The 27,034-nt window shown below is 44.0% G+C and overlaps 1 protein-coding gene across 3 annotated transcripts in view; it reads left to right on the top strand.

The window, feature by feature from the left end:
* The window catches only part of LOC137654537 (transmembrane protein 181), a 198,601-nt gene that overhangs the window by 139,907 nt on the left and 31,660 nt on the right, over nt 1-27,034 (top strand). For all 3 annotated transcript variants that reach the window (XM_068388251.1, XM_068388252.1, XM_068388253.1), the window contains exon 11: nt 9,116-9,340. In XM_068388251.1, the coding sequence (XP_068244352.1) occupies nt 9,116-9,340 (225 nt within the window). The remainder of the gene's footprint in view (nt 1-9,115; nt 9,341-27,034) is intronic.

The raw sequence follows: 27,034 nt of genomic DNA, 5'->3' as shown, positions 1-27,034 counted from the left end.
ACACCAGGCGCTATATTAAGAAGTAAATATTAACTAGAAAGATATTATGTTCTCAGACCAAAGCCTGCTTTAACTAATTCTTGGTGTCTGTGGAAAAGCGAGAATTAAACCTCTAAAGCATTGAGGTCAGAATTCAGGACCTTAAGGAGTTGACTCCTAGGAAACAAGACATCTCTACCTAGGTTAGAGACTTGTAGGAGGAAGAAAGTGACTTTCAGAAACTCATGAGAGTTTTTTCTGAAGAGTTTCCATTTTATTTTGTACCCGCTGCTCCTCGTCCCACCTTCAGTGTTTTTCGCTAAGGAAGACGTCAAAGGAGTCTCTATTTATTATTTCTATTATTATTACTAGCCAAGCTACAACCCTAGTAGGAAAAGCAAGATGCTATAAGCCCAAGGGCTCCAATAGGGAAAGTTAGCTCAGTGAGGAAAGGAAATAAGGAAATAAATAAATGATGAGAATAAATTAACAATAAATCATTCTGAGAAAAGTAACAAAGTCAAAAAGACAGTGCTGATAGGGCAGTGCAATAGCACGCCTCAATGCAGCATAAAGAACCTAACTGCAGATGTTGGTGCAGCAGCATGTTCAGCTGCAACAGCAGGAAGTGCATTAGGGCTTTTGTGAGAGAAGGCAGTGCCTCTTTTTTGCTGTGTACGTCCTGTCAGGATGTCAGAAGTTGGCAAAGCTTTAGTTCAGACTGATACGGATCTTGCTCCTGAGTCTGGTGTTACGGTACAGGCACCGCCGCTTCCGCCAGACTGGTTTCCGTCTGCTGAAATGCGGAGCGTTATGTAAGCGATGAGGAAGGCAAGTTCGCAATCAAAGTTTTCTACACCAGTGTCACGTAATGTTGATCCTAATTGGACTATGCTGCTAGCATGAAGCAGCGGCTCTCATCCTTTATGAAGTCTTATCAGCCTGCTGTTAGCAAAGCGATGGTTCGTCATGATTCTTATCAGGACGCGTTGTCGCACAGGCGGCCTACCAGCAAGCTAAGTTTTGAACAGCGTGATAAGGCTTCTATATCCCATTGAGTGTCTGCTTCTCTTGATACCAGTCATCAAGCGGCCAAGCGTGTCATCATCGAGCGTTTACCTTCCAAGCGCGGCGACGATCACTAGGCAGCTAAGCGTGGCATTGGGCGTCAAGCTGAACGTGGCATTGGGCGTCAAGCTGAACGTGACGTTGGGCGTCAAGCTGAACGTGACGTGACGTTGGGCGTCAAGCTGAACGTGACGTTGGGCGTCAAGCTGAACGTGACGTGACGTTGGGCGTCAAGCTGAACGTGACGTGACGTTGGGCGTCAAGCTGAACGTGACGTGACGTTGGGCGTCAAGCTGAACGTGACGTGACGTTGGGCGTCAAGCTGAACGTGACGTGACGTTGGGCGTCAAGCTGAACGTGACGTTGGGCGTCAAGCTGAACGTGACGTTGGGCGTCAAGCTGAACGTGACGTCGAGCAACAAGCTCGTGACGTCGAATGTCAAACAAACCGTGACGTCCAACGTCAGTCACATACTGTTCGAGCTACGTCCAGAGGACAAAAGTTCTCTATGGAGACTCAGAAGACAATGCTTGCAGCAGTAAAGAAGGTCCACTGGATGATCTCTTTAGATCTCCAGGATGCTTACTTCTACTTCCCCATCCATCCGAACTTCAAGCTACCGGAAGGTTCGTGTATGGGAGGAAGTTGTCCAGTTTTGAGTTCTTTGTTTCGGGCTAAACACCACCCCTCAAATAGAGGGTGCGTCTGTAAGGACATATCGTTGTTTCTTATCCTTAGACCTCTTCCAAGGAATATCTATTTGAAACTTCTTCCAGCTCCCTTTTCCCAGAGGGAATAAATATCGAACGATAAAGGAAACGAGAGGCTTTAGTTACCGAGCAGTTGCCTACTCGAGCATACCTTTTGGCGCCTCACAGGTATCTCACCTTCATTATAGGAAAGGTGAGGTGAAAGTTTTTTCGTCGTCTTCAGATGACTCAGCACCCGGACGAGGCTGGCATCAACTTCCAGACTTCTAAAGAGGAAGATGGACACGGTCAATCAGCGTCTTTTCTTGACACCGCAGGCTTCTGGTTGTAGTCATTTGAACAGTTCTGAGCGTTTTTTCTTTCTACCGAAGAAAAACTCTCCTACCAAACATCGTTTTAGGATGTCAGCAACTGTCATATAATGTCCAACTCTCTCAGTTGCAGGACAGTTGTCTGAGCCTAGCATGGCTTCAGTTCATGCTCCTTCTTCACCATTAAACTGGTTATCGTCTTCTGGACGCTCTGCGTGTTTTTAAACGGTGTAGAAAGAGAGCTTGTGGTAGACGTGACGTCTCCTGTACCACAACAGTTTGACCCTATTTTTATTACGCTACTAGATTTGCAACAGAAGCTCTCTTCGCTCATGCTAGTTTGTCGGCCTGCATACAACAAGAGAGTAGCAGACCTGGATCTTGATTGTCAGGTAACTTCACGCCTGGACGCTAAGCGTAGTGAGCCTACTAGTCGAGATGTTCTTGATGACGAACGGCTTTACAACTCCCTAGTAAGGAGTCAAACAAACAGACGTGACGTCGTACGTCCGTCTAACAGGACGTCGAGCTTCCAGCGGAACAGGACGTCCTATAAGACGTGACGTCGAGCGTCTATCGAGACGCTACATTAATCATCAAGCACAATGCGACCTCGAGCTTCAAGCAGCTCATGACATGGTCTTGTACACGTTCCCACCATTCAAAGTGCTTTACAAGATGTTACAAAAGTTCGTGTCTCACGAGGGAACCAAGTTGACTTTAGTAGCTCTCTTCTGGCCGTCAAGAGGTTGGTTCACAGAGGTTCTGGAATGGATGGTGGACATTCCAAGAAGCCTGCCATTGAGTATAGATCTTTTCAAACCACCCCACTTGGCAAGAAACCATCTAAACCTCCAAGCTCTACGTCTGACTGCCTTCAATCTATCGAAGAACTCCCTAGATCTGGAGGGTTTTCGAAGGAGGCAGCTAAGGCTATCGCTTGTACAAGAAGGACTTTTACCATCAAGGTTTTACAGTCTATGTGGGAGGTTTTAGAGAGTGGTGTAGAGCTAAATCAGTTTCTTCATTCAGTACCTCTGTAACACAAATTTTTTATTTCTTTTTAAACCTTAGAAGAAAGCAAATTTTTTCCTCCTCAACCATCAAGGAGTATGCTGGCAGCTGTCTTCAGACACAAGAATTTAGATCTCTTAAATAATAAAGACCTTCAAGATCTTCTTAGATCTTTTGAGACTTCTAAGAAGCGTTGAAAGATTCACCAGCCTGGAATTTAGATATTGTTTTTAAAATTCCTCATGAATGACAGATTCGAGCTTTTACACTCGGCTTCTTTTAAAGATCTGACCTTGAAGACACTTTTCTTAGTAGGTCTGGCAACAGCTAAGAGAGTCGGTGAAGTTCACGCTTTTAGCAAGAATATTGGCTACAGAAATGGAAAAGCTATATGCTCCTTGCAACATGGATTCCTGGCCAAAAACGAACGTCCTTCTCATCCATGGCCTAAATCTTTCAAGGTTACTATTCTCTCTGATATGGTGAGTGAAGAGTGGAAGAAAGTTTTTTGTACTGTTTGAGCACTGAAGTTTTATCTGAACAGGACTAAAGATTTAAGAGGCAATTCAGAGGCTCTTTGGTGCGCAGTCAAGAAGCCTGTGCAGCCCCTATGTCTAAAAATGCCCTATCATTTTTTATAAGACTTTTAATTAGAGAGGCTCACTCACACTGTGGTGAGGCAGACCTTAAGCGGCCTAAAGTAAAGACTCATGAAGGTAGAGCTGTGGCAACTTCTGTAGCTTTTAAACAAAACCGTTCTCTGCAAAGCATCATGGATACAACCTTTTGGAGGAGTAAACCTGTATTTGCCTCTCATTACTTATAACGTATCCAGACTCTTTATGAGGACTGCTACACTTTGGGAACATTCGTAGCAACGAGTGCAATAGTAGGTGGAGGATCTACCACTACATTTCCCCTAATCCCTAGTACCCTTGTTCTTCTCTTGGAACTTTTATATATTTTTATGATTGTTCGTGAAGATTGGTCGACAATCTTCCGCAATCTTTGATTTAGTCAGGTGGTTATTTTGTTCCTTGAGAGCGCCCGGAACATGATTATTAGTTGATGTCCTGTCAACATAAAGGTTATTACCCGTTTGACAGCTCCTAGAGATCTTCAGCCCCCTGAGTGGACCGCTGGATCTTATAAGGATAGCAGACATAATGAGGCAGAGAATCATTGAAGTCAGCTTCCTTAACAGGTACGAACCCTTAAGCTTGTTTTTATTTAACACTTTAGTGAAATTTCAACAATGTTGCTGTCTCTGACCCTCCACCAAGGGTGTCAATCAGCTATTGTTATATAACCAGCGGGCAAGTTTAAATGTTTAAAAATTATATTTTCATAGTAAAATAAATTTTTGAACAAACTTACCCGCTGGTTATATAACTTATAATCCCACCCTCCTCCCCTCTAGAGACCTATGGGCATGGAAAATCTGGTGCTGGATGGAATAGTTCGGCCTAGCTACCGTGGTGGCGCTAGTGTACACCTGGCATATCTATGCGATTGTCACGAGTTTTGAATTTCTGCCGGACAGAAGAATAAAGCTATTGTTATATAACCAGCGGGTAAGTATGTTAAAAAATTTATTTTATTATGAAAATATCATTTCAGGGAGGTACTGGCCATCCTTAATAATTTTTGGAAATTTAGCCTCTACGTAACGACGGGCAGCATCGGTGTCGGCAGAGACAGCCTCGTCATACAAAGGCACGCTTTTGAAACATGTCAAACTAGCCTTTGCTGGTTGTAAAGCCTCGTCCTTGAGGCGGTGAATCACTCGTCGTAGTGCTAGTACTCTGTGGTTCGTCAGGATTATCTTCATCGGCTTCTTTGTCGTCGTCATTGAGCAAGGTTTGATCAAAGAGAGGCTTGGCCTTTGTCCTGATCATATTACAATCTAAACTCACGTTTTGTTCCTACAATCTTCAATCCACAAGGATAATGCAGCTTCCGTCTTAACAATTCGCTTATTACTCGGCTTTACCACGCGTTTCGCTTCTGTGTTAAATGTTATTGTCGCAGTGCTCCGGATATTCACTTCATCTTTCTTTATATAGCGCACAGTAGATTCGTTCACGGTGTAATGGCGTGCCACCGCGGCATAACTTCTGCCTTTCTTCAACATTTTTAAAAGTTTTACCTTTTCTTCAGTGATTGTCATCATCTTCCTCCTCCTCTTCAGCTCACTAGAGTAATCTTTCTTAGGGGCACAGCGCTTAACAGACATTTTAATGGCTTTAAAAAAGTTAAATGAATCACAGAACACTACAAACGCGAGACACTTGTAAGAGTTAGTCAAGAACAGCGTGAACGAGAGACTGGCAGAGCGGTGGAATACACCAAGGGAAGATGCTGGGAAAGGATGCAATGATGCACAGCCAATCTGCTCACGGGATACATCCACTTGTGCTCTTGATTCGTCGATCTCGCGCCGGTAACCAATCACGTGCCTTATCTAACTTCCAGTGGGTATAAAAGCAAGCTGCTCTCCTTGTCTGGCAGCCCAGGAAGCCATTTCTTTCGCGCATCAAGATGAAACATGACTACTTTCCGCAATGGGCTGCCAATACAGCGGTATTTTTTAATCTTTATTTTTCAACAAAAAAAACCTGTGGAGCACTGAGTCCACTAGAGTCAAACCACGAAGTGGGGAGGGATCATTGTAATCAACAGTTAAACAAATGAAAATGGCAATGTAGGTTATTATAAAGTAAGTGTGCATGTACAAGGGGCATTCATTTAGAGACTTCCCCTAACCCACTTCCAACAGACATACAGTTAAAACTTGGAACAGTTATTAGTCTTTCTCTACATAGGGACCAACCAGGGTTACGCACTTTTACTATCGTTTTATGCAAATCGCAACTCTGGAGACCATGTTTGTAAAAGTCAGTGGGTTGAGCCTCAAACCATGACTCTACCCGGGAAATTGTTTTATGCAAATCGCAACTCTGGAGACCATGTTTGTAAAAGTCAGTGGGTTGAGCCTCAAACCATGACTCTACCTGGGAAATCAGCGTCTCATCACCCGAAAAACATGTTCTCTTCAGAAATGACCTCATGGTTGGAAAGAGGTGAAAGTCAGATGGTGCCAGGTCAGAAGAATAAGGGGGTTGCAGAAGAATTTCATAGCCACAAGAGTGCACTTCAACCTGAGTGATATGCGAGTTGTGGACTGGAGCATTGTCTTGCAGGATTTGTACACCTCTGGTCAGCATGTCGTGGCTTTTGAATTTGATGGAGTCTCACAATTTATGCAGTAGTAAAGCATAGTTAGTCCCAGTAATTGTGGTAACCTTGGCTAGGAAATTCGTCATCACTATTCCATGCTGGTCCCAAAAGACGGTAAACATGACCTTTCCTGCAGAAGGTTGCATTCTTGCCTTCTTTGGGGGTGGTGAGTCAAAGTGCTTCCACTGCATAGACTGGACTTTAGTCTCAGGATCGTTGCACTCTTGCCTTCTTTAGGGGGTGGTGGATCAAAGTGCTTCCACTGCATAGACTGAACTTCAGTCTCAGGATCATAGGATGGACCCATGTTTGTCAAAAAAGGCTTCCTGGGTTTATTGACAGTTGTCCAAAAGAGCTTTTGAATCCACTGTGTAGACACCTTATGCATGTGCAAATTATCCTCAATGATTTTTTTCCACAGACCCTAGAATTATCTTTACAATTTTGGCTAACTGACAAACAGTTATACGGCAGTCTTCCAAAATGGCAGCCTCTCCTTGCATGGTCTCTTGGCAGAATGGAGACGTCCAGGAACGGGCGGTTTTGACAGATGTTCAGCCTCACTTGAACTGGCGATGCCAGTGTTTTACATCATATGAAAGGGCAGCATCTCCATAAGTTTATTTCGTTTCATTGATTATGTGAACTTTGTTTGAAAACAATTATTTGAAAAACAGCTTCTCGAATGCAAACTTGTTCGAAGAAAGTTATTAGAAAGGATAATTACTGTACTGTATTCAAAATGATAATAATTCAAAATGCAAAATTCTTTAATGAAACAAAGGTGTTAAAAATACAAAAATGCAAGTATACAAAATTAAACTTTTAAATACAAATCTAATTATTAAGATAAATTAATAATTGAAAAATTTACTTATAAACCCAAGTTATCTGCTACATTATGCAAATACTCTAATACTGAATACTCGTTGAAGGTTGCCACAAATTTTTTAATCCTTTTATCTAAATTGTGGTATTTCTTGGAACTCTTCATAATTGTACTTCCTATTCTTATTTTTGCAATATGAAATGTCTTGCAAATCCTGCTCTCTTTTTAAAGTGTTTAGGGACTTTCATATTGTAGGGTGATGAGATAACATTTGCTGTTAAAAAGCCCTGTGCCATCCTTCAAGGGAGCTGTTAGTCTTAGGCAAATCAGTATTGACTCTCTCAAAATATATTTATTTCAAACAGGACTACGCCGATGATGTCTTGTCTTGAAGAATGACCAATCCATGAATCTTCAAAATATCTAAAACAGGATTTATAATTTAAGAATATATATTTGAATCCAATATATCTTCAAATGATTCAGTAACTTTGTCCACAGGGGCAAAGGCTAGGGCTAGCAGCATTCAAATTCTTGAAGCAAAATTGGAATCTGTATCGTATCTCCCTTTTAGACCACGATTGCATATCTTTCGGTACAAGCACTAACCTGAGTGGAAATAGCATCCATAATGAGAAGCTGTGCAGAATACTTCTTCTTCTATTTGAGTAATATTCCGATAAAATTCAAACAACATTTCAAAAAATTATGATTTCATATAATTGCCCTATCGAATAACTTTTGAATAATTTTCAATTCGAATACCTGTTTTTCGAATAATTGTTTTCGAATAATTTTCATGATACGGTTTCATTGAAGGTCTGTTTCGTATTGCAACCTTTCAAAGATAGAATCTTTTGTATCAAGATGTATCACTGTATTTATTATACTTTTAGCACAAAAATTATTTTAAGATTTAAGAAAAAAGGCCAAAATTATATAGACTGGAGTACAGTGAACCCTCGCTACTTCGCGGTTCGACCATCGCGGATTCACCATTTCGCGGATTTTTTTCCATAACCCATATATATACAGTAATATATATATATATGTATGCATGTATTTATGTATATATGTAGGTATGTATATGTGTATACATATAAATATATATACATATATATATACACACACACACATATATATATATATATATATATATATATATATATATATATATATATATATATATATATATATATCTAAAGTAGGAAGATGTGATGTAGTTCTAAGGGAAAAGTATGGGAAATATGTCTGGGTAATAAGCAAAGCTCTACCTCCAGTTTGTTTCTTCATTATGATCAGAGATAAATGTAAATATATATATTATATATATATATATATATATATATATATATATATATATATATATATATATATATATATATATATATCTAAAGTAGGAAGATGTGATGTAGTTCTAAGGGAAAAGTATGGGAAATATGTCTGGGTAATAAGCAAAGCTCTACCTCCAGTTTGTTTCTTCATTATGATCAGAGATAAATGTAAACAAAACATTGGTTGCCATTTTTTATCGTGCTTTTTAGCATGTTTAGGAAATGCATGATATAAAATCACCTTTAATATTTGTGCCTGTTTTAGTTTAGGGTACTGTAGTACATGCATTAAGTGTTCTGTACATTAAAGGGTAGTTTGTTAACAGTACTACGTACAAGGGAAGGTTTTAAAAGTCTGAATATACATGTTGAATAATTAGGTAAATATGGTGTCACTACTTCGCGGATTTTCACCTATCGCGGCCGCGACTGGAACCTATCTACCGCGATAAACGAGGGTTCACTGTAGCTCTAAACAGTAGCTGAGAAAATATACAATCAAAATACATTTCAAATTACTGCTTTGATGTCCATTAAAACTCTCCTTTTATTATAAAGATTTTTATGAAGGTATTTTGTTGAATCATTTATCATTGACAGTAATTTTTTTCAATTCTTCTGTTTTTCAGATATGCGCCTGAAATTTGTTACGTTATTGATGCTTATTGTGCTTTGTATAAGTCTTGTAATTACTGTGCTACGATTTGGAATTGGAGCTCTAGAGGATAATTTTGTTTCTCAGCTGTCAACACAGTACGAGTCTTCTGCACAGTTCATGGCCTTTTATGGTCTCTTGAATCTCTATCTATATACAATGGCTTACGTGTATTCGCCTTCCGAAAGAGCTTTAATGGGTAAGTTTGGCACTAGTGTTTATATTTTTCACCATAAAAAGTTAATGACAAGAGACTTACTTGCTTGGTGGTGTATTTCTACAATCATTTAAAATGATTTTTTGTAATACTAAGATTATGAATTTTATGTACTCTAAAAAAAAATTTTAAATGTTTTATTTGTACTGCATATGCTTGTTTTTATAAAGAGTGCAAAGTATATTAAGTGACATATAAATAGTTCCGGCACTGAATACAAACCATTACGCTCTTTACAGTGGAGATATATTTCGGCGATGGCTGAAACTAGCCGTTAAAGCTTTACACGAGGTGTAACTACCCTCCTTTTGTTAGCGGAGGGGGAGAGACGGTAGACCAGCCACCTCGCTCACACCTGCAATAGTAACGGAACAACTTTTTTTAATATGGTTCGAAAGGGTACAGTATTCCCTCATTTATCGCTAATAATTGTGTTCCAGACCACCCCGCGGTAAGTGAAAATCCGCGAAGTAGGATTGGCCACCCCACAGGGGTTTCCATATATGTGTGTGTGTGTGTACCAGAATGTTTAAAATCTCTCTTGGAAAATCTTCCAACAACAATAAGGGGAAATGTGGCAGAAAACTTGGATAATGCAGATAAAAGTAAAACTAAAACACTAGTGAATCAGGGAAACTACCAAAGCCAAAGAGGAAGATAAAAAATATAGAAAATTCCCTCAGAGTGGCACAATTTAATGCTCAGTCAGAAGCAAAATGGAAAACTTCAGGGCAATGATAGCTAGTGAGGAACTAGATGACATAGGCATTACCGAGACCTGAATTCAAGAAAAACAAAGGATTTTATTGGAGAATATGAAAGAAGGGGTAATGCTCTATGCTAAAAATCACTTAAACCCCATAGAAATTAAATTAGGAACCTGATGTGAAGTGAAAGGTCCAAACATCAACATTATAGGAAAACAAATGTCCATACTAGTAATATACAGACCACCACATCAAACACAAAACCAGGATGAAGAGCTTTATAGACATTTTAGACAAGAAGGTAACAATAAGCTAGCTGTCCTAATGGGAGACTTCAATGTAGCAGTAAACTAGGACACTATGAATTCTACATCAAACACAGAGGGATATTGGCTACTAGAACTTGTCAACAATGAATTCCTTCATCAGTGGGTCAACAAACCAACTAGGGGAAACAACACACAGTACTAGATATTGTGCTAACAGAAGAAAATTTAGTATACAGTGTTTGTTGGAAAAAATATTGGCAAAAGTGACTAGAGAAGTTAGGTTTCAGGTAAATATTCCTTATCTAAAAGGAAGGAAAATTATAAAAAAGCTAGACTACAGGTGTAGTAACTGTATATAACTTAAGAATACACCAAGAATTTAGAATGCGATGAAACGGAACATGGTTACACAATTTGACTCCTTTGTAAAAATATTTAACGAAAAAAGGGCTAAATTTATACAGTACAACATAGACAAATTTTACCAAAGGGAACTCCACAACCTAAGTAGTCCAACAGAAAAATAGCCAATGCAATAAGAAGTAGAGACAGGAAACATAAATCAATGGGTCCACAGCCTTCAATTCATGAAATTTCCGAGCACAGGAAGTTACCTGAAAAGTAGATAAAGGTTAGAAAGGCCAAGATCAATGAAGAGAAAAGAGTGGCTTCAGCTAGTAAAGAAAACCTAAAAAATCTTTTGCGCATGTAAACAGTAGAAAACCAAGCAAAAACAACATTAGCCTATTAAGAAACTCTGAGAGTAATCTTATAAAAGCAGAACTGATGAATGTATTTTTCAATATTAAACTTACCCGATAATCATGTAGCTGTCAACTCCGTTGCCCGACAGAATTCTATGGAGGGATACGCCAGCTATCACAATACTAGAAGGGGGTGTACTTACCAGCGCCACCTGTGGCCAGGTACTATAGTACTTCTTGTTGACACCTCCTCAATTTTTCCTCTGTCGTGCTTCCGGCAAGACGTTCTGGGATACGCTTATGATCTTCGAGTATTTTCACGGCTTTTGGTGAAGTATTCTCTCAGATTTCGGCTGTCGCTTTACTGGAAACCTTCTTATATTAGCTTAGATAGCTTTTATATAGTCCTGATTAACGGTTAACGATCTTTTGCTTGATTTTGGAACCCCACTTGGCTAACTCTTTGGATTCAAGATGTCTGACATTTCGCAAGCCCCCACCCATAGGCGATGTAGGTCTTGTAATAGGCGTATTCCGAAGGCCTCGGTAGATCCTCACACCGCTTGTTCTGACTGTAGGGATAGGCCCTGTCAGTTAGAAAATCGATGTGAGGAATGCGCCGGACTTTCGGAACTTGATTTTGTCCGTCTTTTGAAATATTCAACTAGGTTAGAGAAAGGTAGAGTTAGGAGGAGTTCTTCTCACTCTTCACTTTTTTCCTCACCTCATGATCCCCTACCTTTTCCTACCCCTGTAGTGGCTACCCCCGAACCTACTATTTGCCCTCAGCCTGATATGTCTGTTGTGTTGCGTGCTATTCAGGCCTTAGGCGATAAAGTAGAGTCAGTGGTAAGTGATCATAAGTCTCTTATGGCCGAAGTCAAGGAACTTAAGGTCAAGAGTGCAGTGGGTGGAATTAGTGCCAGTGCTGTGACGAGTGCTAGTGTCAGTGCAGTGCCAAGTGCTAGTGTCAGTGTCAGTGTGGTGCGTGAGGATACTTCTGTGCGTGTCAGTCGTTCTCCCAGTCCGGGACCTCTTGCAAGCTCCCAAGCCCAGGGGAGAAGCAATGTCGAAGGGCAAAAGGGTTCGGCAGGCCTTGATCGGCGCACAGAAGTATCCTCGGTGGTTGCGGGCGTGTCTTCCAGAGACCGTCACTCCCACCTGCAGACGATTGAGCCCGTCTTTTACTCGTCCGCTGATCTATTGTCAGGGAAGAAACGCTGGACTCAGGTCTCTAGACCACTCAAACGCAGAGTCCAGTCCGCGAGTGCTCAACCGGGCTGCAGTCATTGGCTCAGCTCTGACTCGCCGCAGTCATCAGTCGACTGCACTCCGCCCAAGAGGAGTAAGGTTCTGCCGCAACAGATCTCGGCTGTTAAGGCTTTGCCTCAGCAGACCGTAGTGTCTGCCGACCCCAAGTTGTCTCTACTGCAGTCCATGCAAGCACAGCTTTCGGTCTTGATGAGTGAGTGTCGGGCTGAGAAGGTTGCGCCTCCGCCTCCGCCTGCACTCGCTCCGCCTGCGCTCGCTCCGCCTGACCGCAGTACCGCCTGCCAGGCGTACGATGTTGAGCCACGTTCTGAGTTTGCTGTTCCCAGTGGTGTACAGCCTCCGCCTTCCTTAAGGCAACCTCAGCAATGGGATCAGGAGGCTTATACCTCTCTTCCTCCGCTTCCACTTGCTGCTCCACCAGTGATGCAACACTCGGTTGAGGTACAACAACCTCTCCCGTCCATGAGTCAGTCTCCTCAGCTCTCGCTGCAGCGAGCTCAACCCTCCACAAGGCAAGCACCACAACACCTTAACCTTGCGCCTCAGGAGCCTCAGCTTGCGAGACATTTACTACGTTCTGCGCAGCCTCTACCTCATCGCGCTCCGCTCACACCGCAGGAACAGGAACTTGCTACTCCGCTTCCGCCAACCACTCAGCAAGCGCAACCCTTGAGTTCAGCCACTCATGCCAGGAGTCAGCCTCCTCCACCCATGCGCCTACCCTCTGCTTCTTCTTTTGTTCAGCCTTTGCAGTCTGAGCCTCAGGTTTTCCCTCAACAGATTCTTGAAGAGGAAACCACTAATATTGTTGTTCCTGCTCGTTCTGACTCTGCTGTTCAGCATACCTTTCCGATCTCTTCGCTACACTCTGGTGATGAGGAGTCTGATGATGAGGCGGCACACCTGGATCCCTCATCAGACGTGGATGAATCCAAGCCTTCTCCGCCGTCTATTGACTTTCGTAAGGTCTTGGCTCTGCTTAGGGAGGTATACCCAGACCACTTTGTCTCTGCTATTCCCCGCTCTCCACCATCTGAGTTTTCGCTGGGCATGCAGCCAGCTAAGTCTACCTATACTAAGCTAGTCCTAGCAAGGTCCTCTAAGAGAGCGTTAAGGATCTTAGGGGAGTGGCTGCAGACTAAGCAACACCTTGGCAAGACTTCTTTCATGTTTCCTCCGACTAAGCTCACTTCTAAAGCGAGCGTTTGGTATGCCACAGGAGAGGAACCAGGCTTGGGAGTACCTGCCTCTGCCCAGGCTGACTTCTCAAGTCTGGTAGACTCGCCTCGTAGAACTGCAATGAGGCGCTCTAAGGTTTGCTGGACCTTCTCAGACCTTGATCACTTCCTGAAGGGTGTTTTTAGAGCATTTGAGATGTTCAACTTCCTAGACTGGTGCCTGGGGGCCCTCAGCAAGAAGACCTCCCCTGCGGACAAGGATTCTGCCATGCTATTAATGTCCTGCATGGATAAGGCCATTAAAGATGGATCTGGCGAGCTTGCGTCGATGTTTGTATCAGGGGTTCTTAAGAAAAGGGAACAGCTTTGTACCTTCCTTTCCTCCAGCATTACACCTTGTCAAAGGTCACAACTCCTTTTCGCTCCGCTCTCGAAGTTCCTCTTCCCCGAAGAGCTGGTTAAGGACTTGTCTGATGCCCTGATACAAAAGGACACACATGATCTTGTAGCCTCATCGGCTCGTAAGTCTAAGGTTGCTACCTCAGTCCCCAGGACTTATCGCACCCCAGTGGCTGATACTCCTGCTACGAGGTTCATACCGCCCTTTCGTGGTAGAGCCCCCAGCCGAGGAAGCTCCCGTCCATACTCTTCCAGGAGCAAGTCTAGGAAAGGCTCCAAGGCCTCTAAAGGAAAAAACTGACTCTCCGCATCTCCAGACAGCAGTAGGAGCCAGACTCAAGAGCTTCTGGCAAGCCTGGGAAAAGAGAGGTGCAGACGCCCAGTCTGTCAGTTGGCTGAGGGAGGGTTACAGGATTCCATTCTGCCTCAAACCCCCTCTGACCACATCTCCCATCAACCTCTCTCCCAACTACAAAGAAGAGGACAAGAGGCTAGCGTTGCACCAGGAGGTGTCGCTACTTGTGCAGAAGAAGGCAGTGGTTATAGTCCGGGACCATCAATCCCCGGGCTTCTACAACCGTCTCTTTCTGGTGGCCAAGAAGACAGGAGGTTGGAGACCGGTGCTGGACGTCAGCGCGCTCAATGCGTATGTCACCAATCAGACGTTCACGATGGAGACGACGAAGTCGGTCCTAGCAGCGGTCAGGCAGGAGGACTGGATGGTCTCGGACTTGAAAGATGCCTACTTTCACGTTCCTATTCATCCAGACTCCCAACCTTTCCTGAGATTCGTTTTTGGAAAGGTTGTCTACCAATTCCAAGCCCTGTGTTTTGGCCTAAGCACAGCTCCTATGGTGTTCACGCATCTGATGAGGAATATAGCAAAATTCCTCCACTTATCGGACATCAGAGCCTCCCTCTACTTAGACGACTGGCTGTTGAGAGCCTCCACGAGTCGTCGCTGTCTGGAGAGTCTCAACTGGACTTTGGACTTAATCAGAGAACTGGGTCTGTTAGTCAACATAGAAAAGTCTCAGCTCATTCCCTCCCAATCCATTGTGTACCTGGGAATGGAGATTCGGAGTCAGGATTTTCGGGCTTTTCCATCGGCCCCCAGGATAAGCCAAGCCCTAGAGTGCATCATGAGCATGCTGAAGAGGAGCAGTTGCTCGGTGAGACAGTGGATGAGTCTCACAGGGACCCTTTCATCACTGGCCCTGTTCGTCGAGCTAGGGAGACTCCACCTCCACCCTCTTCAATTCCATCTTGCAGCTCATTGGGACAAGGGTTTGACTCTCGAAGCAGTCTCTATCCCAGTCACCAAAGAGATGAAGACCACTCTCTTGTGGTGGAAGAACAATCTCCTTCTCAGGGAGGGCCTATCGTTGGCTATTCAGACCCCCAATCTTCATCTCTTCTCAGATGCATCGGACTCGGGCTGGGGTGCGACCTTGAACGGACGGGAATGCTCGGAAACGTGGAACGAGGAACAGGGAACGCTCCACATCAACTGCAAGGAGCTACTAGCAGTTCATTTAGCCCTGCTGAACTTCAAGTCCCTCCTGCTAGGCAAAGTGGTGGAGGTGAACTCAGACAACACCACAGCCTTGGCTTACATCTCCAAGCAAGGAGGGACCCATTCGAGGAGCCTATACGAGATCGCAAGGGACCTCCTCATTTGGTCAAGAAGTCAAAACCTCACTTTGGTCACGAGGTTCATTCAAGGCAATATGAACGTCTCAGCAGATCGCCTAAGCAGAAGGAATCAGGTCATTCCCACGGAATGGACCCTCCACAAGAGTGTGTGCAACAGACTTTGGACCTTGTGGGGTCAACCTACCATAGATCTGTTTGCCACCTCCATGACCAAGAGACTTCCGCTGTACTGTTCCCCAGTTCCAGACCCTGCAGCAGTTCATGTGGATGCTTTTCTACTGAACTGGTCCCATCTCGACCTTTACGCATTCCCACCGTTCAAGATAATAAACAAAGTTCTGCAGAAATTCATCTCGCACGAAGGGACACGGCTGACGCTGGTTGCTCCCCTTTGGCCTGCAAGAGAATGGTTCACAGAGGTACTTCAATGGCTAGTCGACATCCCCAGGACTCTACCTCTAAGAGTGGACCTTCTACGTCAACCTCACGTAGACAGGTTGCACCCAAACCTCCACGCTCTTCGGCTGACTGCCTTCAGACTGTCGAAAGATTCGCTAGAGCTAGAGGCTTTTCGAAGGAGGCAGCCAGTGCGATTGCCAGAGCAAGAAGGGTTTCCACTCGTAGAGTCTACCAATCTAAGTGGGAAGTCTTCCGGAGCTGGTGTAGAGCCAATTCAGTATCCTCTACCAATACCTCTGTGACCCAAATAGCTGACTTCCTTTTACATCTTAGGAATGAGAGATCCCTTTCAGCCCCTACGATTAAAGGGTATAGGAGTATGTTGGCTTCAGTTCTCTGCCACAGAGGTTTGGACCTTTCTTCCAACAAGGACCTTCAAGACATCCTTAAGTCTTTTGAGACGTCTAAAGAGCGTCGTCTATCCACTCCAGGCTGGAACCTAGACGTAGTCTTAAGGTTCCTTATGTCACCTAGGTTCGAACCTCTCCAGTCAGCTTCCTTCAAGGACCTTACCCTCAAGACTCTTTTTCTCGTCTGCCTTGCAACAGCTAAGAGAGTCAGTGAGGTTCATGCCTTCAGCAAGAACATTGGTTTCACGACCGAATCTGCAACATGTTCTTTTCAGCTCGGATTCCTAGCAAAGAACGAACTTCCTTCACGTCCTTGGCCTAGATCGTTTGAAATACCTAGCCTCTCCAACATGGTAGGTAACGAACTAGAGAGAGTTCTTTGCCCTGTCAGAGCTCTCAAGTATTATCTTAATAGGTCTAAACCTATTCGAGGACAGTCAGAAGCCTTATGGTGTGCCATCAAGAAACCTTCGAGGCCCATGTCCAAGAACGGGGTTTCGTATTATATAAGGCTTCTGATTAGAGAAGCCCATTCTCACTTAAAGGAGGAAGACCTTGCATTGCTGAAGGTAAGGACCCACGAAGTAAGAGCCGTAGCTACTTCGATGGCCTTTAATAAAAACCGTTCTCTGCAGAGCATAATGGATGCAACCTATTGGAGGAGCAAGTCAGTGTTTGCATCATTTTATCTTAAAGATGTCCAGTCTCTTTACGAGAACTGCTACACCCTGGGACCATTCGTAGCAGCGAGTGCAGTAGTAGGTGAGGGCTCAGCCACTACATTCCCTTAATCCCATAACATTTTTTAACCTTTCTCTTGAATGCTTTTATTGTTGTTTTTATGGTTGTTACGGTAGGCTAAGAAGCCTTCCGCATCCTTTTGATTTGGCGGGTGGTCAATTCATTCTTGAGAAGCGCCTGGGTTAGAGGTTGTGTAGAGGTCCTTTAGTAGGGGTTGCAGCCCTATATACTTTAGCACCTTTGAGTTGATTCAGCCTCCAAGAGGAACGCTGCGCTCAGTAAGGAAGACGAACTTAAAAAAGAGGCAGAGTAACGGTTCAATTCGACTTCCTTACCAGGTACTTATTATTTCATTGTTATTTAAGATAACTGTTATATGAAATATGGGATACTTAGCTATCCTTTAATCTTGTACACTGGTTTTCACCCACCCCCCTGGGTGTGAATCAGCTACATGATTATCGGGTAAGTTTAATATTGAAAAATGTTATTTTTATTAGTAAAATAAATTTTTGAATATACTTACCCGATAATCATGATTTAATCGACCCTCCCTTCCTCCCCATAGAGAACCAGTGGACCGAGGAAAAATTGAGGAGGTGTCAACAAGAAGTACTATAGTACCTGGCCACAGGTGGCGCTGGTAAGTACACCCCCTTCTAGTATTGTGATAGCTGGCGTATCCCTCCATAGAATTCTGTCGGGCAACGGAGTTGACAGCTACATGATTATCGGGTAAGTATATTCAAAAATTTATTTTACTAATAAAAATAACATATTTCACAACTGCATTCACTAGGGAAGAATCAACAATCCTTCCATAACCAGCTATCAATTACGAAGGGCCACAACCATTAAATAGAATCACTTTTACAATGGATGATGTTAAAAAGAAAATAAAACATTTTGAGCGAAGCAAAAAATCTATTTTTGGGTGAGATAGCCATGTCGTCCTGATGAAAGGTTCCTTCAGTAGCTTCCTAGGGTATATTTAACTACAGCTGGTATTATTTCTGAAGAGGATCAGGATGATCATTCCTCCCTGGATGAGCCATTGGACATTGCCTCAGAGGAGGAAGGAAATAAAACACCACAACATTCTTTTGATCTCAAGAAGATTATGTTGATTTTCTCAGAATTATTTCCTGACAGCTTTACTCCTGTACCCCCTCGTTCTCCTCCATCGGCGTTTACAGTGGGATTATCATCGAAAACGTCAAGGTTCACTAAGATGGTTCTCTCACGCTCTTCTAAGAGAGCATTAAAGTTGATGGAGAATTGGATGCAATCTAAGAGTGTTTCAGGAAAGACAAACTTCTCTTTTCCTCCAGCCAAGTTAGCCTCCAATTCTAGCGTATGGTATGAAACAGGAGGTGTACTAGGCTTTGGAGTTTTGCCTCTGCTCAGGGCGACTTATCGAGTTTGGTAGACTTCTCGCCGCTTAGCTATGAGAAGGATGAAGATTTTATGGTCCATATCTGAGTTTGACCATCTTCTCAAGGGCATATATAGAGCTTTTGAAGTTTTTAACTTCCTTGACTGGTCTCTGGGTACCTTGGGAAAGAAAGTCTCTGCTTTAAAGGACCCTGAGACTTCTAACCTCATTCATATAATGTCCTGTATGGACAAAGCTGTAAGAGATGGCTCAAATGAATTGGCAGCCCTATTCACAGCCGGAGTTGTTAAGAAGAGAGAAACTATGTGCTCTTTTCTCTCAATGGGAGTCACTCCGTTCCAGAGGTCAGAGTTGCTTTATGCTCCTCTTTCTCCTTCTCTTTTCCCTCAGGAACTAGTAAAGGAGGTGGCTGCTGCCCTTACTCAAAAGGCTACTCACGACCTGGTCTCTAAATCAGCAAGGAAGGTTCTTCCAACGTCTTTCTCCACCCGTGGGTTCAAGAAGGATTCTACCTTCCCTCAAACAACAAAGTTTTTTCGTGGAAGGACAGTCGGTAGAGGCAGCTTCAGATCCGATAGTAGAAGGACCAGAACAAAGAGAGGTTCTAGGTCAGGCGGAAGAAGAGTCTGACTGCCTTCACCTTCAAACAGCAGTGGGGGCCAGGCTAAGCAATTTTTGGCAGGCCTGGGAGAAAAAGGGAGCTGACCCATGGTCCGTCCTAGTGTTAAAGAAGGGATACAAAATGGATTTTGAGCGAAGTGATAAATCTATTTTTGGGTGAAAGAGCCATGTCGTCCTGATGGAAGTTCCTTCATAAGTAGCTTCCTAGGTTATATGTGACTACAGTGATATATCCCAGAGAATTTACCGAAGGTATCCAGAATTCTAACTCCTGGAGCGAGTATCCCTTAAAAATTCATTTAGGGATATTGCGTAAGGACGTATCTTGACACATCTCACAGCTATTTACACCCCAAATAGCGTTTTCACTTCGAGAGCGAAAGAAGTGGCAAGAAAAATAGGAGAGTCGTTAAAGAGGTAAACACTCGACTCTCCTAATGTACTGTAAATAGTTCGCCCAATCGCCACCGCGAGGTGCCACCAAGCCATTCTTTGTAGCTTCGTAGGTGTTGCAGATACAGTACCAAAGGGAGGGATTCATATCCTTTTACTAAAGGAGGGTGGGTCCATCAGGACGACATGGCTCTTTCACCCAAAAATAGATTTTTCACTTCGCTCAAAATCCGTTTTTTGGGCTTAGGCCAAATCGTGCTGATGGAAGTTTACCAGAGCATTAATGTATCTGTAGATTTATAATAGTGCCGTTATCTCGAATTAACTATTTCCTATTTGGTCATCAAGATCAAAGACACTTGATGTTACCGTAATACATCAGTCAACTGAGCATACTATATGCCAGCTCTTCCTGCCCCCTATTAGAGAAAAGTCTATATAGACTCTAGGAAAAAACCCGAAAATTGTGAGTTCAAAAGAACAATTAGCAAGCAGAAGTATATCGTGTCCTTATATACGTAAAGCATAGTTTGTACTAATAGGTAATGAATAGAATACTGCACCTCCCAGGTCCGGATCTAGACAGATAGGTACCTTTGTTCATGTAGGAATCATAAAACAGTAATATAGACATAGTACAACCCAACTTACCTGTTTGCATGGTAAAGAAGACTTTTAGTCTTACAAAGTCCTTAAGAGAATCAAGGATGCTCTGATATACATGATCAATAAAATCTTGAGGGGAAAGAGACGCAAAGATTCCTTCTATTATTTATTTACAAGGAACACAGAAATCATGATTGAAAATTAGTATATTTATGCTAAACATATTGCATAAAAAGCATAACAGTAATAACAAAATAAATAAGTTTCATCTGAAAGAGAAACAAAAGCCACTCAAAGAAATAAAATATTTCACTGCATAATGTTATTACCAGGAACACTAAGCATATAAAATGCTGGCACTTGTGTCAAATTATTATGCTTGAGGTCACCTAGTTAGATGTAACAGTTCATAGTGTCCTTAACAACACAATACTTATCATGATATACCTAAGTCTACCATGTACACCCTTCACTAAAAGTCCCTATTGGTGTACTGTCCTTTGCAGTAATCAAGCAGCAGGTTTTAATACACTACCTGCAGCTACCACATGAAATTTGATTTCCTGTAATTGCTTCGCGTAGTGCTTAAAGAATACCCTAGACTTCCATCCAGTATAGGCACGCAGGTTTTCAAACGACATAGTCTGAAAGAAGGTTAGAGACGAGGCAACTTTTCTCGGATCATGACCTGCGGGTGTACTGTCAGGATCCGCTCTGCAAATAAAGTAGGTGATTTTCGCCCTTCTCTGTTTCAAGGATAACGTCGAACCAGAAGTCTCTCCCCTGAAAAGCTGACCTCCCTTAAAGTCTGAAGTTCTACAAAGATAGACCTTTAGGCATTCCACTGGGCAGAGGGATGCTTCTTCCTTCAGAGGGCAGATTCTCCAGGGACCCCATCTCTTAGTGGGCAGCTCGTTCTTGGCAAGAAACGTCGGATCCGGAAAAAGATTCAGATCTCCATTCGTTGTAAACGATGTGGCCATCATCCCTCGAGGGCCACTATTTCACTAACTCTGGCTCCTGAGGCTAGTGCAAATAAAAATATCACCTTCTGAGTCAAGTCTTTCAGCGAGCAATCTTCATTGTTCAAAGTTGAAGCCAGATGAAGAACCTTATCCAAGGATCATGAAATGGGCTTTGGCGGGGCTGCAGGTCGAAGTTTTGCGCAGGCTTTTGGAATCTTGTTTTAGATTTCATTGGAAAAGTCTACCTGGAAGGCGTATAGAATCATCCTAGCCAATGCAGATTTACAAGTAGTAATTGTATTAGCCGCTAATCCTTGTCCGTGAAGATGGATGAAGAAGGACAAACAGAAGTCCGTAGAAATCTCTTGCGGTTTCTTCGCCTTAACAAAGGCTACCCATTTCTTCCAGGAAGATTCGTATTGTCTTCTTGTTGACTTTGACTTATATTCTTCTAAGAAGTTAATATTGTCTTCAGAAATCCCTTAACCGCTAAGGTGAGAAAATCATGAGATGAAGGTTCTGGGTTTTCTCTGATGAAGCGTAGACAGTCGATTTCTGCACTTGCCGAGTTAGAACTGGTTCCGGCAACGGGATCAGCTTCAGGCGTAGTTCTGTTATCAGAGGGAACCAGACACTGCCTGGCCACTTGTGGGCCACTATCGCTGCCCTCCCCCGAAAGGATCTCAATTTATCGAGGGCTTTCAACAACAGGTTGGTTGGTGGACATTGCGTCCGTTGCTTCCGCTAGAGGATCCTCGTACGGGGCTACATACCGGGATAGCTTCTTATTGTCGCTCGTTGCGAAGAGATCTACTTGCAGTCCTGGGACTTTGTTCAATATGAAGGAGAATGATCCTGCATCTAGGGACCATTCGGACTCTATCGGGTTGATCCTGGATAGAGCATCCGCTGTTACATTGCGGAATCCTTGGAGGTGGACTGCTGACAAGTGCCATCTCATCTTCTTGGTTAGATGAAAGATGGCTAACATCACTTGATTTAATTGAGGCGATCTCGAACCCTGTTGATTTATGCATCTCATATCACTTCGCTGTCTAAAACCAGACGAATGTGGATTGAGCAGCGAAGTCTCAGTTTCTTCAGAGAAAGAAAAACTCCCATGGCTTCCAGAAAGTTGATGTGGAAGGACTTGAAGAGGGGAGATCAGGTTCCCTGCACTTTCCGACGATGAGTGTGACCTCCCCAACCTTCCTTTGAGTCATCCGTGTGAACGGTGACTGCTGGTGGAGGTGGTTGCAAGGGTACCTTTCTTCTTAGGTTCTTTGCTTCCGACCATGGCTTCAGTATGGATCGCAGATGATTTGGTAATGGTCTTTGTAGATCTCTTCGATCGTTGTAAGCTATTTTCTCCAGACTCCTGATGCATCTTTTAACTGTGCTCTCAAAAGTGGGTCCGTCAAAGAGGCAAACTGGAGAGACCCCAACACACTCTCCTGTTGTCTTCTTGATATTCTTCGAGATTGAAGAAGTCTTTTGACGTACCTTGCTATCTCCTTCCTCTTTGCTGCTGGCATAGAGAGGCAATGTGACTGTAGGTCCCAGTGAATTCCCAGCCACTGGAACTTTTGAGCAGGAGAAAGCTGAGACTTTTTCAGGTTGATCTTGAATCCTAGGTTTTCTAGGAATTGAATCACTTTTCTGGAGGCTTGCATGCATTCTTCTTTGGATGCTGCCCACACCAGCCAATCGTTCAGACCGAAGGGCATGGCTCTGAAAACGTATTTTCTTTTCTGGAGCTTGAACCCTAGGTAGGGGGAAACTTGACGGTTGATTGATACATGCCAGTAAGCATCCGTCATGTCTATGGAGACTGTGTATGCCCCTTTGGGCAGAAGGGTCCTTATGTGCTGAAGCGTCAGCATTCTGAACTTGTAGTTCACAATGAACTTGTTGAGTGGTGATAAGTCCAGAATGACTCTGAGCTTTTCCGAATCCTTCTTCGGAACATAGAATAGCCTGCCTTGAAATTTGATGGGCTTTGCTTTCCTTATGACTCTCTTGTCCAGTAATTCTTGAACATATTCTTCCAGAACTGGGGTTGATGGTTGGAAGAATTGAGGAAAGCTTGGTGGAGTTGAGTTCCAACCCCACCCCAGTCCTTTCTTGATCAGGCTGTGGGCCCAAGGATCGAAGGTCCACCGATCCTGAAAATGGAGAAGTCTCCCTCTTACCGGCAGCATCTCACTTTGAGTGCTGACTGGAGGATTTACCTCCTTGGCCACGACCACCTCTGTTGCCCCTGCCTCTGAAGGGGTCTAGAGGAACCCCGAAAGGAACCTCGAGACTTTGGTTTGAAAGAAGTTGACTGCCTTTCGAAAACTGGGGTGAACACTGGCGACTGGGATGCCAGAGTTTGGGGCACCAGTTGAAAGGTGGTGGTGGGTTGTGCCACCGTCTGGGGCACCGTGGCCATGGGAAGCTGTTGCTGCTTTGGCCGAGAGGGCAAGCGAGGTTGTTTAGATTTATTCTTCGGCTGTGGACCCTCGTCAGCAGATGATTTCCTTTTTGAAGACTAGCCCTACTTAGGGAGATTTCTATTCTCCGAGGCAGCTTTGTCTACAACCTCCTTGACCACTTCACTTGGGAAGAGGTCTTTTCTCCAGATGTTGGAAGCTATCAGCTTCCTAGGTTCGTGTTTAATAGAAGCGGAAGCTAGCACGAACTCCCTACAGGCCCTTCTGGCCTTGATGAAGTTGTACAGGTCCTTTGTTACTGTAGCCAAGTGAGCCTTGGCAAAGACCATGTACATATCCGGGGTATCAGGAATGCTAGCCATCGTCTCTATAGCCCTGTTTGTAGAGACATGGAAGCAGCCAAGCGTTCCTTAGTCTCATGTTCTCTCTTCAGGAGAAAATCTGTCAGCTTTGGGAGGTCTTCGTTGAACTGACGTCCAGCGATATCAGCCTCCAGCCTCCCGACTGTGAAGGTGACATGAACATCCTTCCAGTCCTTGTCGTCTGATGGAAAAGCAAGGGAGAAAGGCTTGCTTTCTTCTAATGTGGGGCAAGGCTTCCCTGCCTCCACGGCCTTCAAAGCTGCTTTAAACCCTTTATCCATAAAGGGAAAAGCACGTTGGGGGTCAGCAACAAACGATGGATGTTTTTTTACTAAGAGCCGGCACCTTTGAACTAGTGAAAGCCCTCTCTTTCAAAGTCGTAGTAAATAAGGCTTGTGCCTTAGCAAGCTCAAGGACAATCGTCTCCTTGGGCTCCGTCTTTTCTTTTGATGCTGGTTCAGTTCTGAGACGGACGTAACAATCCAGATAGGCCCCTCTACTGGGCCAGAACTCATTTCCTCTACTGGCACAGTGCCCAGTTTCTCCGAGAGGAAAATCTTGCCTGCTGACATAGGCATATGCTCTGCGTACCTCCAAGGGTTAACGTTAGAGAAAACGGGAAGGTCCTTAACGTTTAGCTTCTTCGGGGTTAAACGTGAAGATACCAATTGCTCGATCTCCGTCCGAAAGGTGGCTTCCTTCTCGGGCGAGGCACATGGAGATCAAGGAGTGAAGAGTGCTTGTGATGGAATCGAGCTGAGGTGGTTGAGAGGAAGTTGACGGTGCTGGTTCGGCCACTACAGCTGAAGAAACCGAAGCTACTTAGGCATTATCAACATTACCTTCAGGGGGGAGCAACTGCCTCCTGATCCAACTCTTCAACTCTTCTACGAGGAGATTCTTCTCCGTCTCCTTGGAGACGACAGACATGTTGTCGTCCAAATGGATACCCTCCAATATATCCGCAACATCAGGTCCCTTGGTCTGCTGAACCTGAAGTTGAACCAAGGGGATCTCAGGTTTCGTCTGGGGAATGATAGCGTCGTCATGAGCTCTGGAGAAGAGACAGTCCCTCATCCTAGCATTAGGAAGGTATGGGCCCGAAGCATTCTTTTGAAAGCCCCTGACCCATTTGCGCAGCTTATCCCTAGCTGCATCCCTAGACTCTTAGAGTCTTTTGGTCATCAAAAGCCTCTTTTACCAAACTTTCACAAATGGCACATACCTGCGGGTCCCAATACTTGAGAACCCCTTTGGTGACAGAGCAGCGAGCGTGAGCCCTGCACACTCCATGTCCGTAGAAGCTCTTGCTACGGACTCTACAAAAGTTGTTCCCGCACTCGGGATGCTCCTCCTGTAAAGAAAAGAAAAACAAATGAGTTTTCTGTGAAATCTTCAGATTTCAACTTAGATTAAGTATTATACTTAGCTTGGATAGGGTAAGCTATAAGGTAGGAAAGACACCTACATGTGTCTCCTGTCCAGCCACTTGCTATGACCTCCTCCCATATTGAACTAGGAAATTCATAAGAATTGATTACTGGAAGAAAATATCCAAGATATATAGTGTCTTCTTGACACGTCTTCCATTATGTTCAATATGGTGGATAAATCTAATGGAAATTAACCATTAATAAAAGAGAGAATCATTTCTCCTAAATGATGGTCTCACAAATGGCTGCCCAAGAACCACCTGCAGGTTGGAAAAAAGGTTTTTCAGGGCTCAGCAGTAGCTGGCGGCATTATGCCGTCAGTATTGCCGGTCCCGCCAGAACGTGTCAGACCCCGCTGACACTGCCGGCCCAGCCGGCACTCGCCGGGCTGGCCGGCACTCGCCGGGCTGGCCGGCACTCGCCGGGCTGGCCGGCACCTGCCGGGCCGGCCGGCACCTGTCTGGGCTCAAATACTGTCTTAAATTATGATGGATGGAAGGCACAGGCCGGCTGCCGGCAAGCAACACAGTTGCCGGCAGCCGGTCATAGAATTCTTGCTGTTGGCTCATCGATCAGCGATGTCCAAGGCGAGAGGTGGCAGCGAACTGCCGGCCTAACCATCCATATAGACGCCGGCAGAAATAACTGCCGGCGGCTAGCCCATAAAGAAAGTCAAGGATAGAGGACGGCAAAGAATCAGCTATGCCGGCCAACATCCTGAAAGAGTGTGCCAGTGGAAGAGGGAATTAATTTCGGGCTTCCACTTAACCATGTCCCATCATAAGGCATATGGAAGGCAGTCCAAGGGAGGACTCGAGGCCACACTCAAAGATATGAGGTTACCTGCTGGCAGCCGACAGGAAACCTCAGGCTAGTTCTACAGACACCCGTAGGGACATATGTAGGACCACGGCCAGGAGGGTGATGGTTCATCCAACACAAAAGAGATAGCAGGGAAGGGGTAAAAAGTCCATAAGTAAGGTAATACCCTAAGGCATTACCTAACCTGAAGGATTCTGATCTCAAAAGTAACCTCAAGTAGGGGAAATCGTTTCCCCAGATTGGGTTAAGCAAAAAGAGCACGCCCATAGGACGCAACTCATAGAGAACAGAATCTCGTACTAGGGATCTTAACCAAGGAAGAATTCTATCTTCCAGTTAAAAATCCCTAGTACAGGAATGTCTGCTAGACCAGGAAAAGGGGAAATTGTAAAACAATAACCTCAAAGTGGCCTTGGGGAGGACTAGCTTCCTGAACAGCAACTAGACTAACTGGGAAGTCATTTCCCAAGGTAGCCAGATGTCTAACACAGACTTACTCTGATGTCCCGTCCTCAACTCCAAACCCGAGGATTGGCAAAGAATCAGCTATGCCCGTCCGAGGAAAGGAGAGAGAAACGAAACGCCCCAGCAAATTTTGCCCGAACATAGGTCACAGCAAAGTTAACTGAGGATAGCCTAGGCTAATCAGAGGGAAAGGGAATTACTCTTAGATCTCGTAGAGATGGTATTGACTTAAAAGGTATAGGAGATATCAACCTCCCCTTAAAAGACAATACAAGAGCAATAAGGGACATATATCAAGTATACTAAAGCCCTTAGGCTATTAAGCCAAAGAGCATAGAGAAATGTTCATCGAAACTCTAGTATACTAGTATGGAAGAGGAAAAAATAAACAGTAATATCTTAATTGTATAAAATATTGCCTGAGCTTCAATAAAATTTTACCA

Source organism: Palaemon carinicauda, chromosome 15 (genome assembly GCF_036898095.1).
Source record: "Palaemon carinicauda isolate YSFRI2023 chromosome 15, ASM3689809v2, whole genome shotgun sequence".
Classification (NCBI taxonomy): Eukaryota; Metazoa; Arthropoda; class Malacostraca; order Decapoda; family Palaemonidae; genus Palaemon; species Palaemon carinicauda.
The sequence above is the reverse complement of the archived record's forward strand: the minus strand, read 5'-3'. Positions and strand labels throughout refer to the sequence as shown.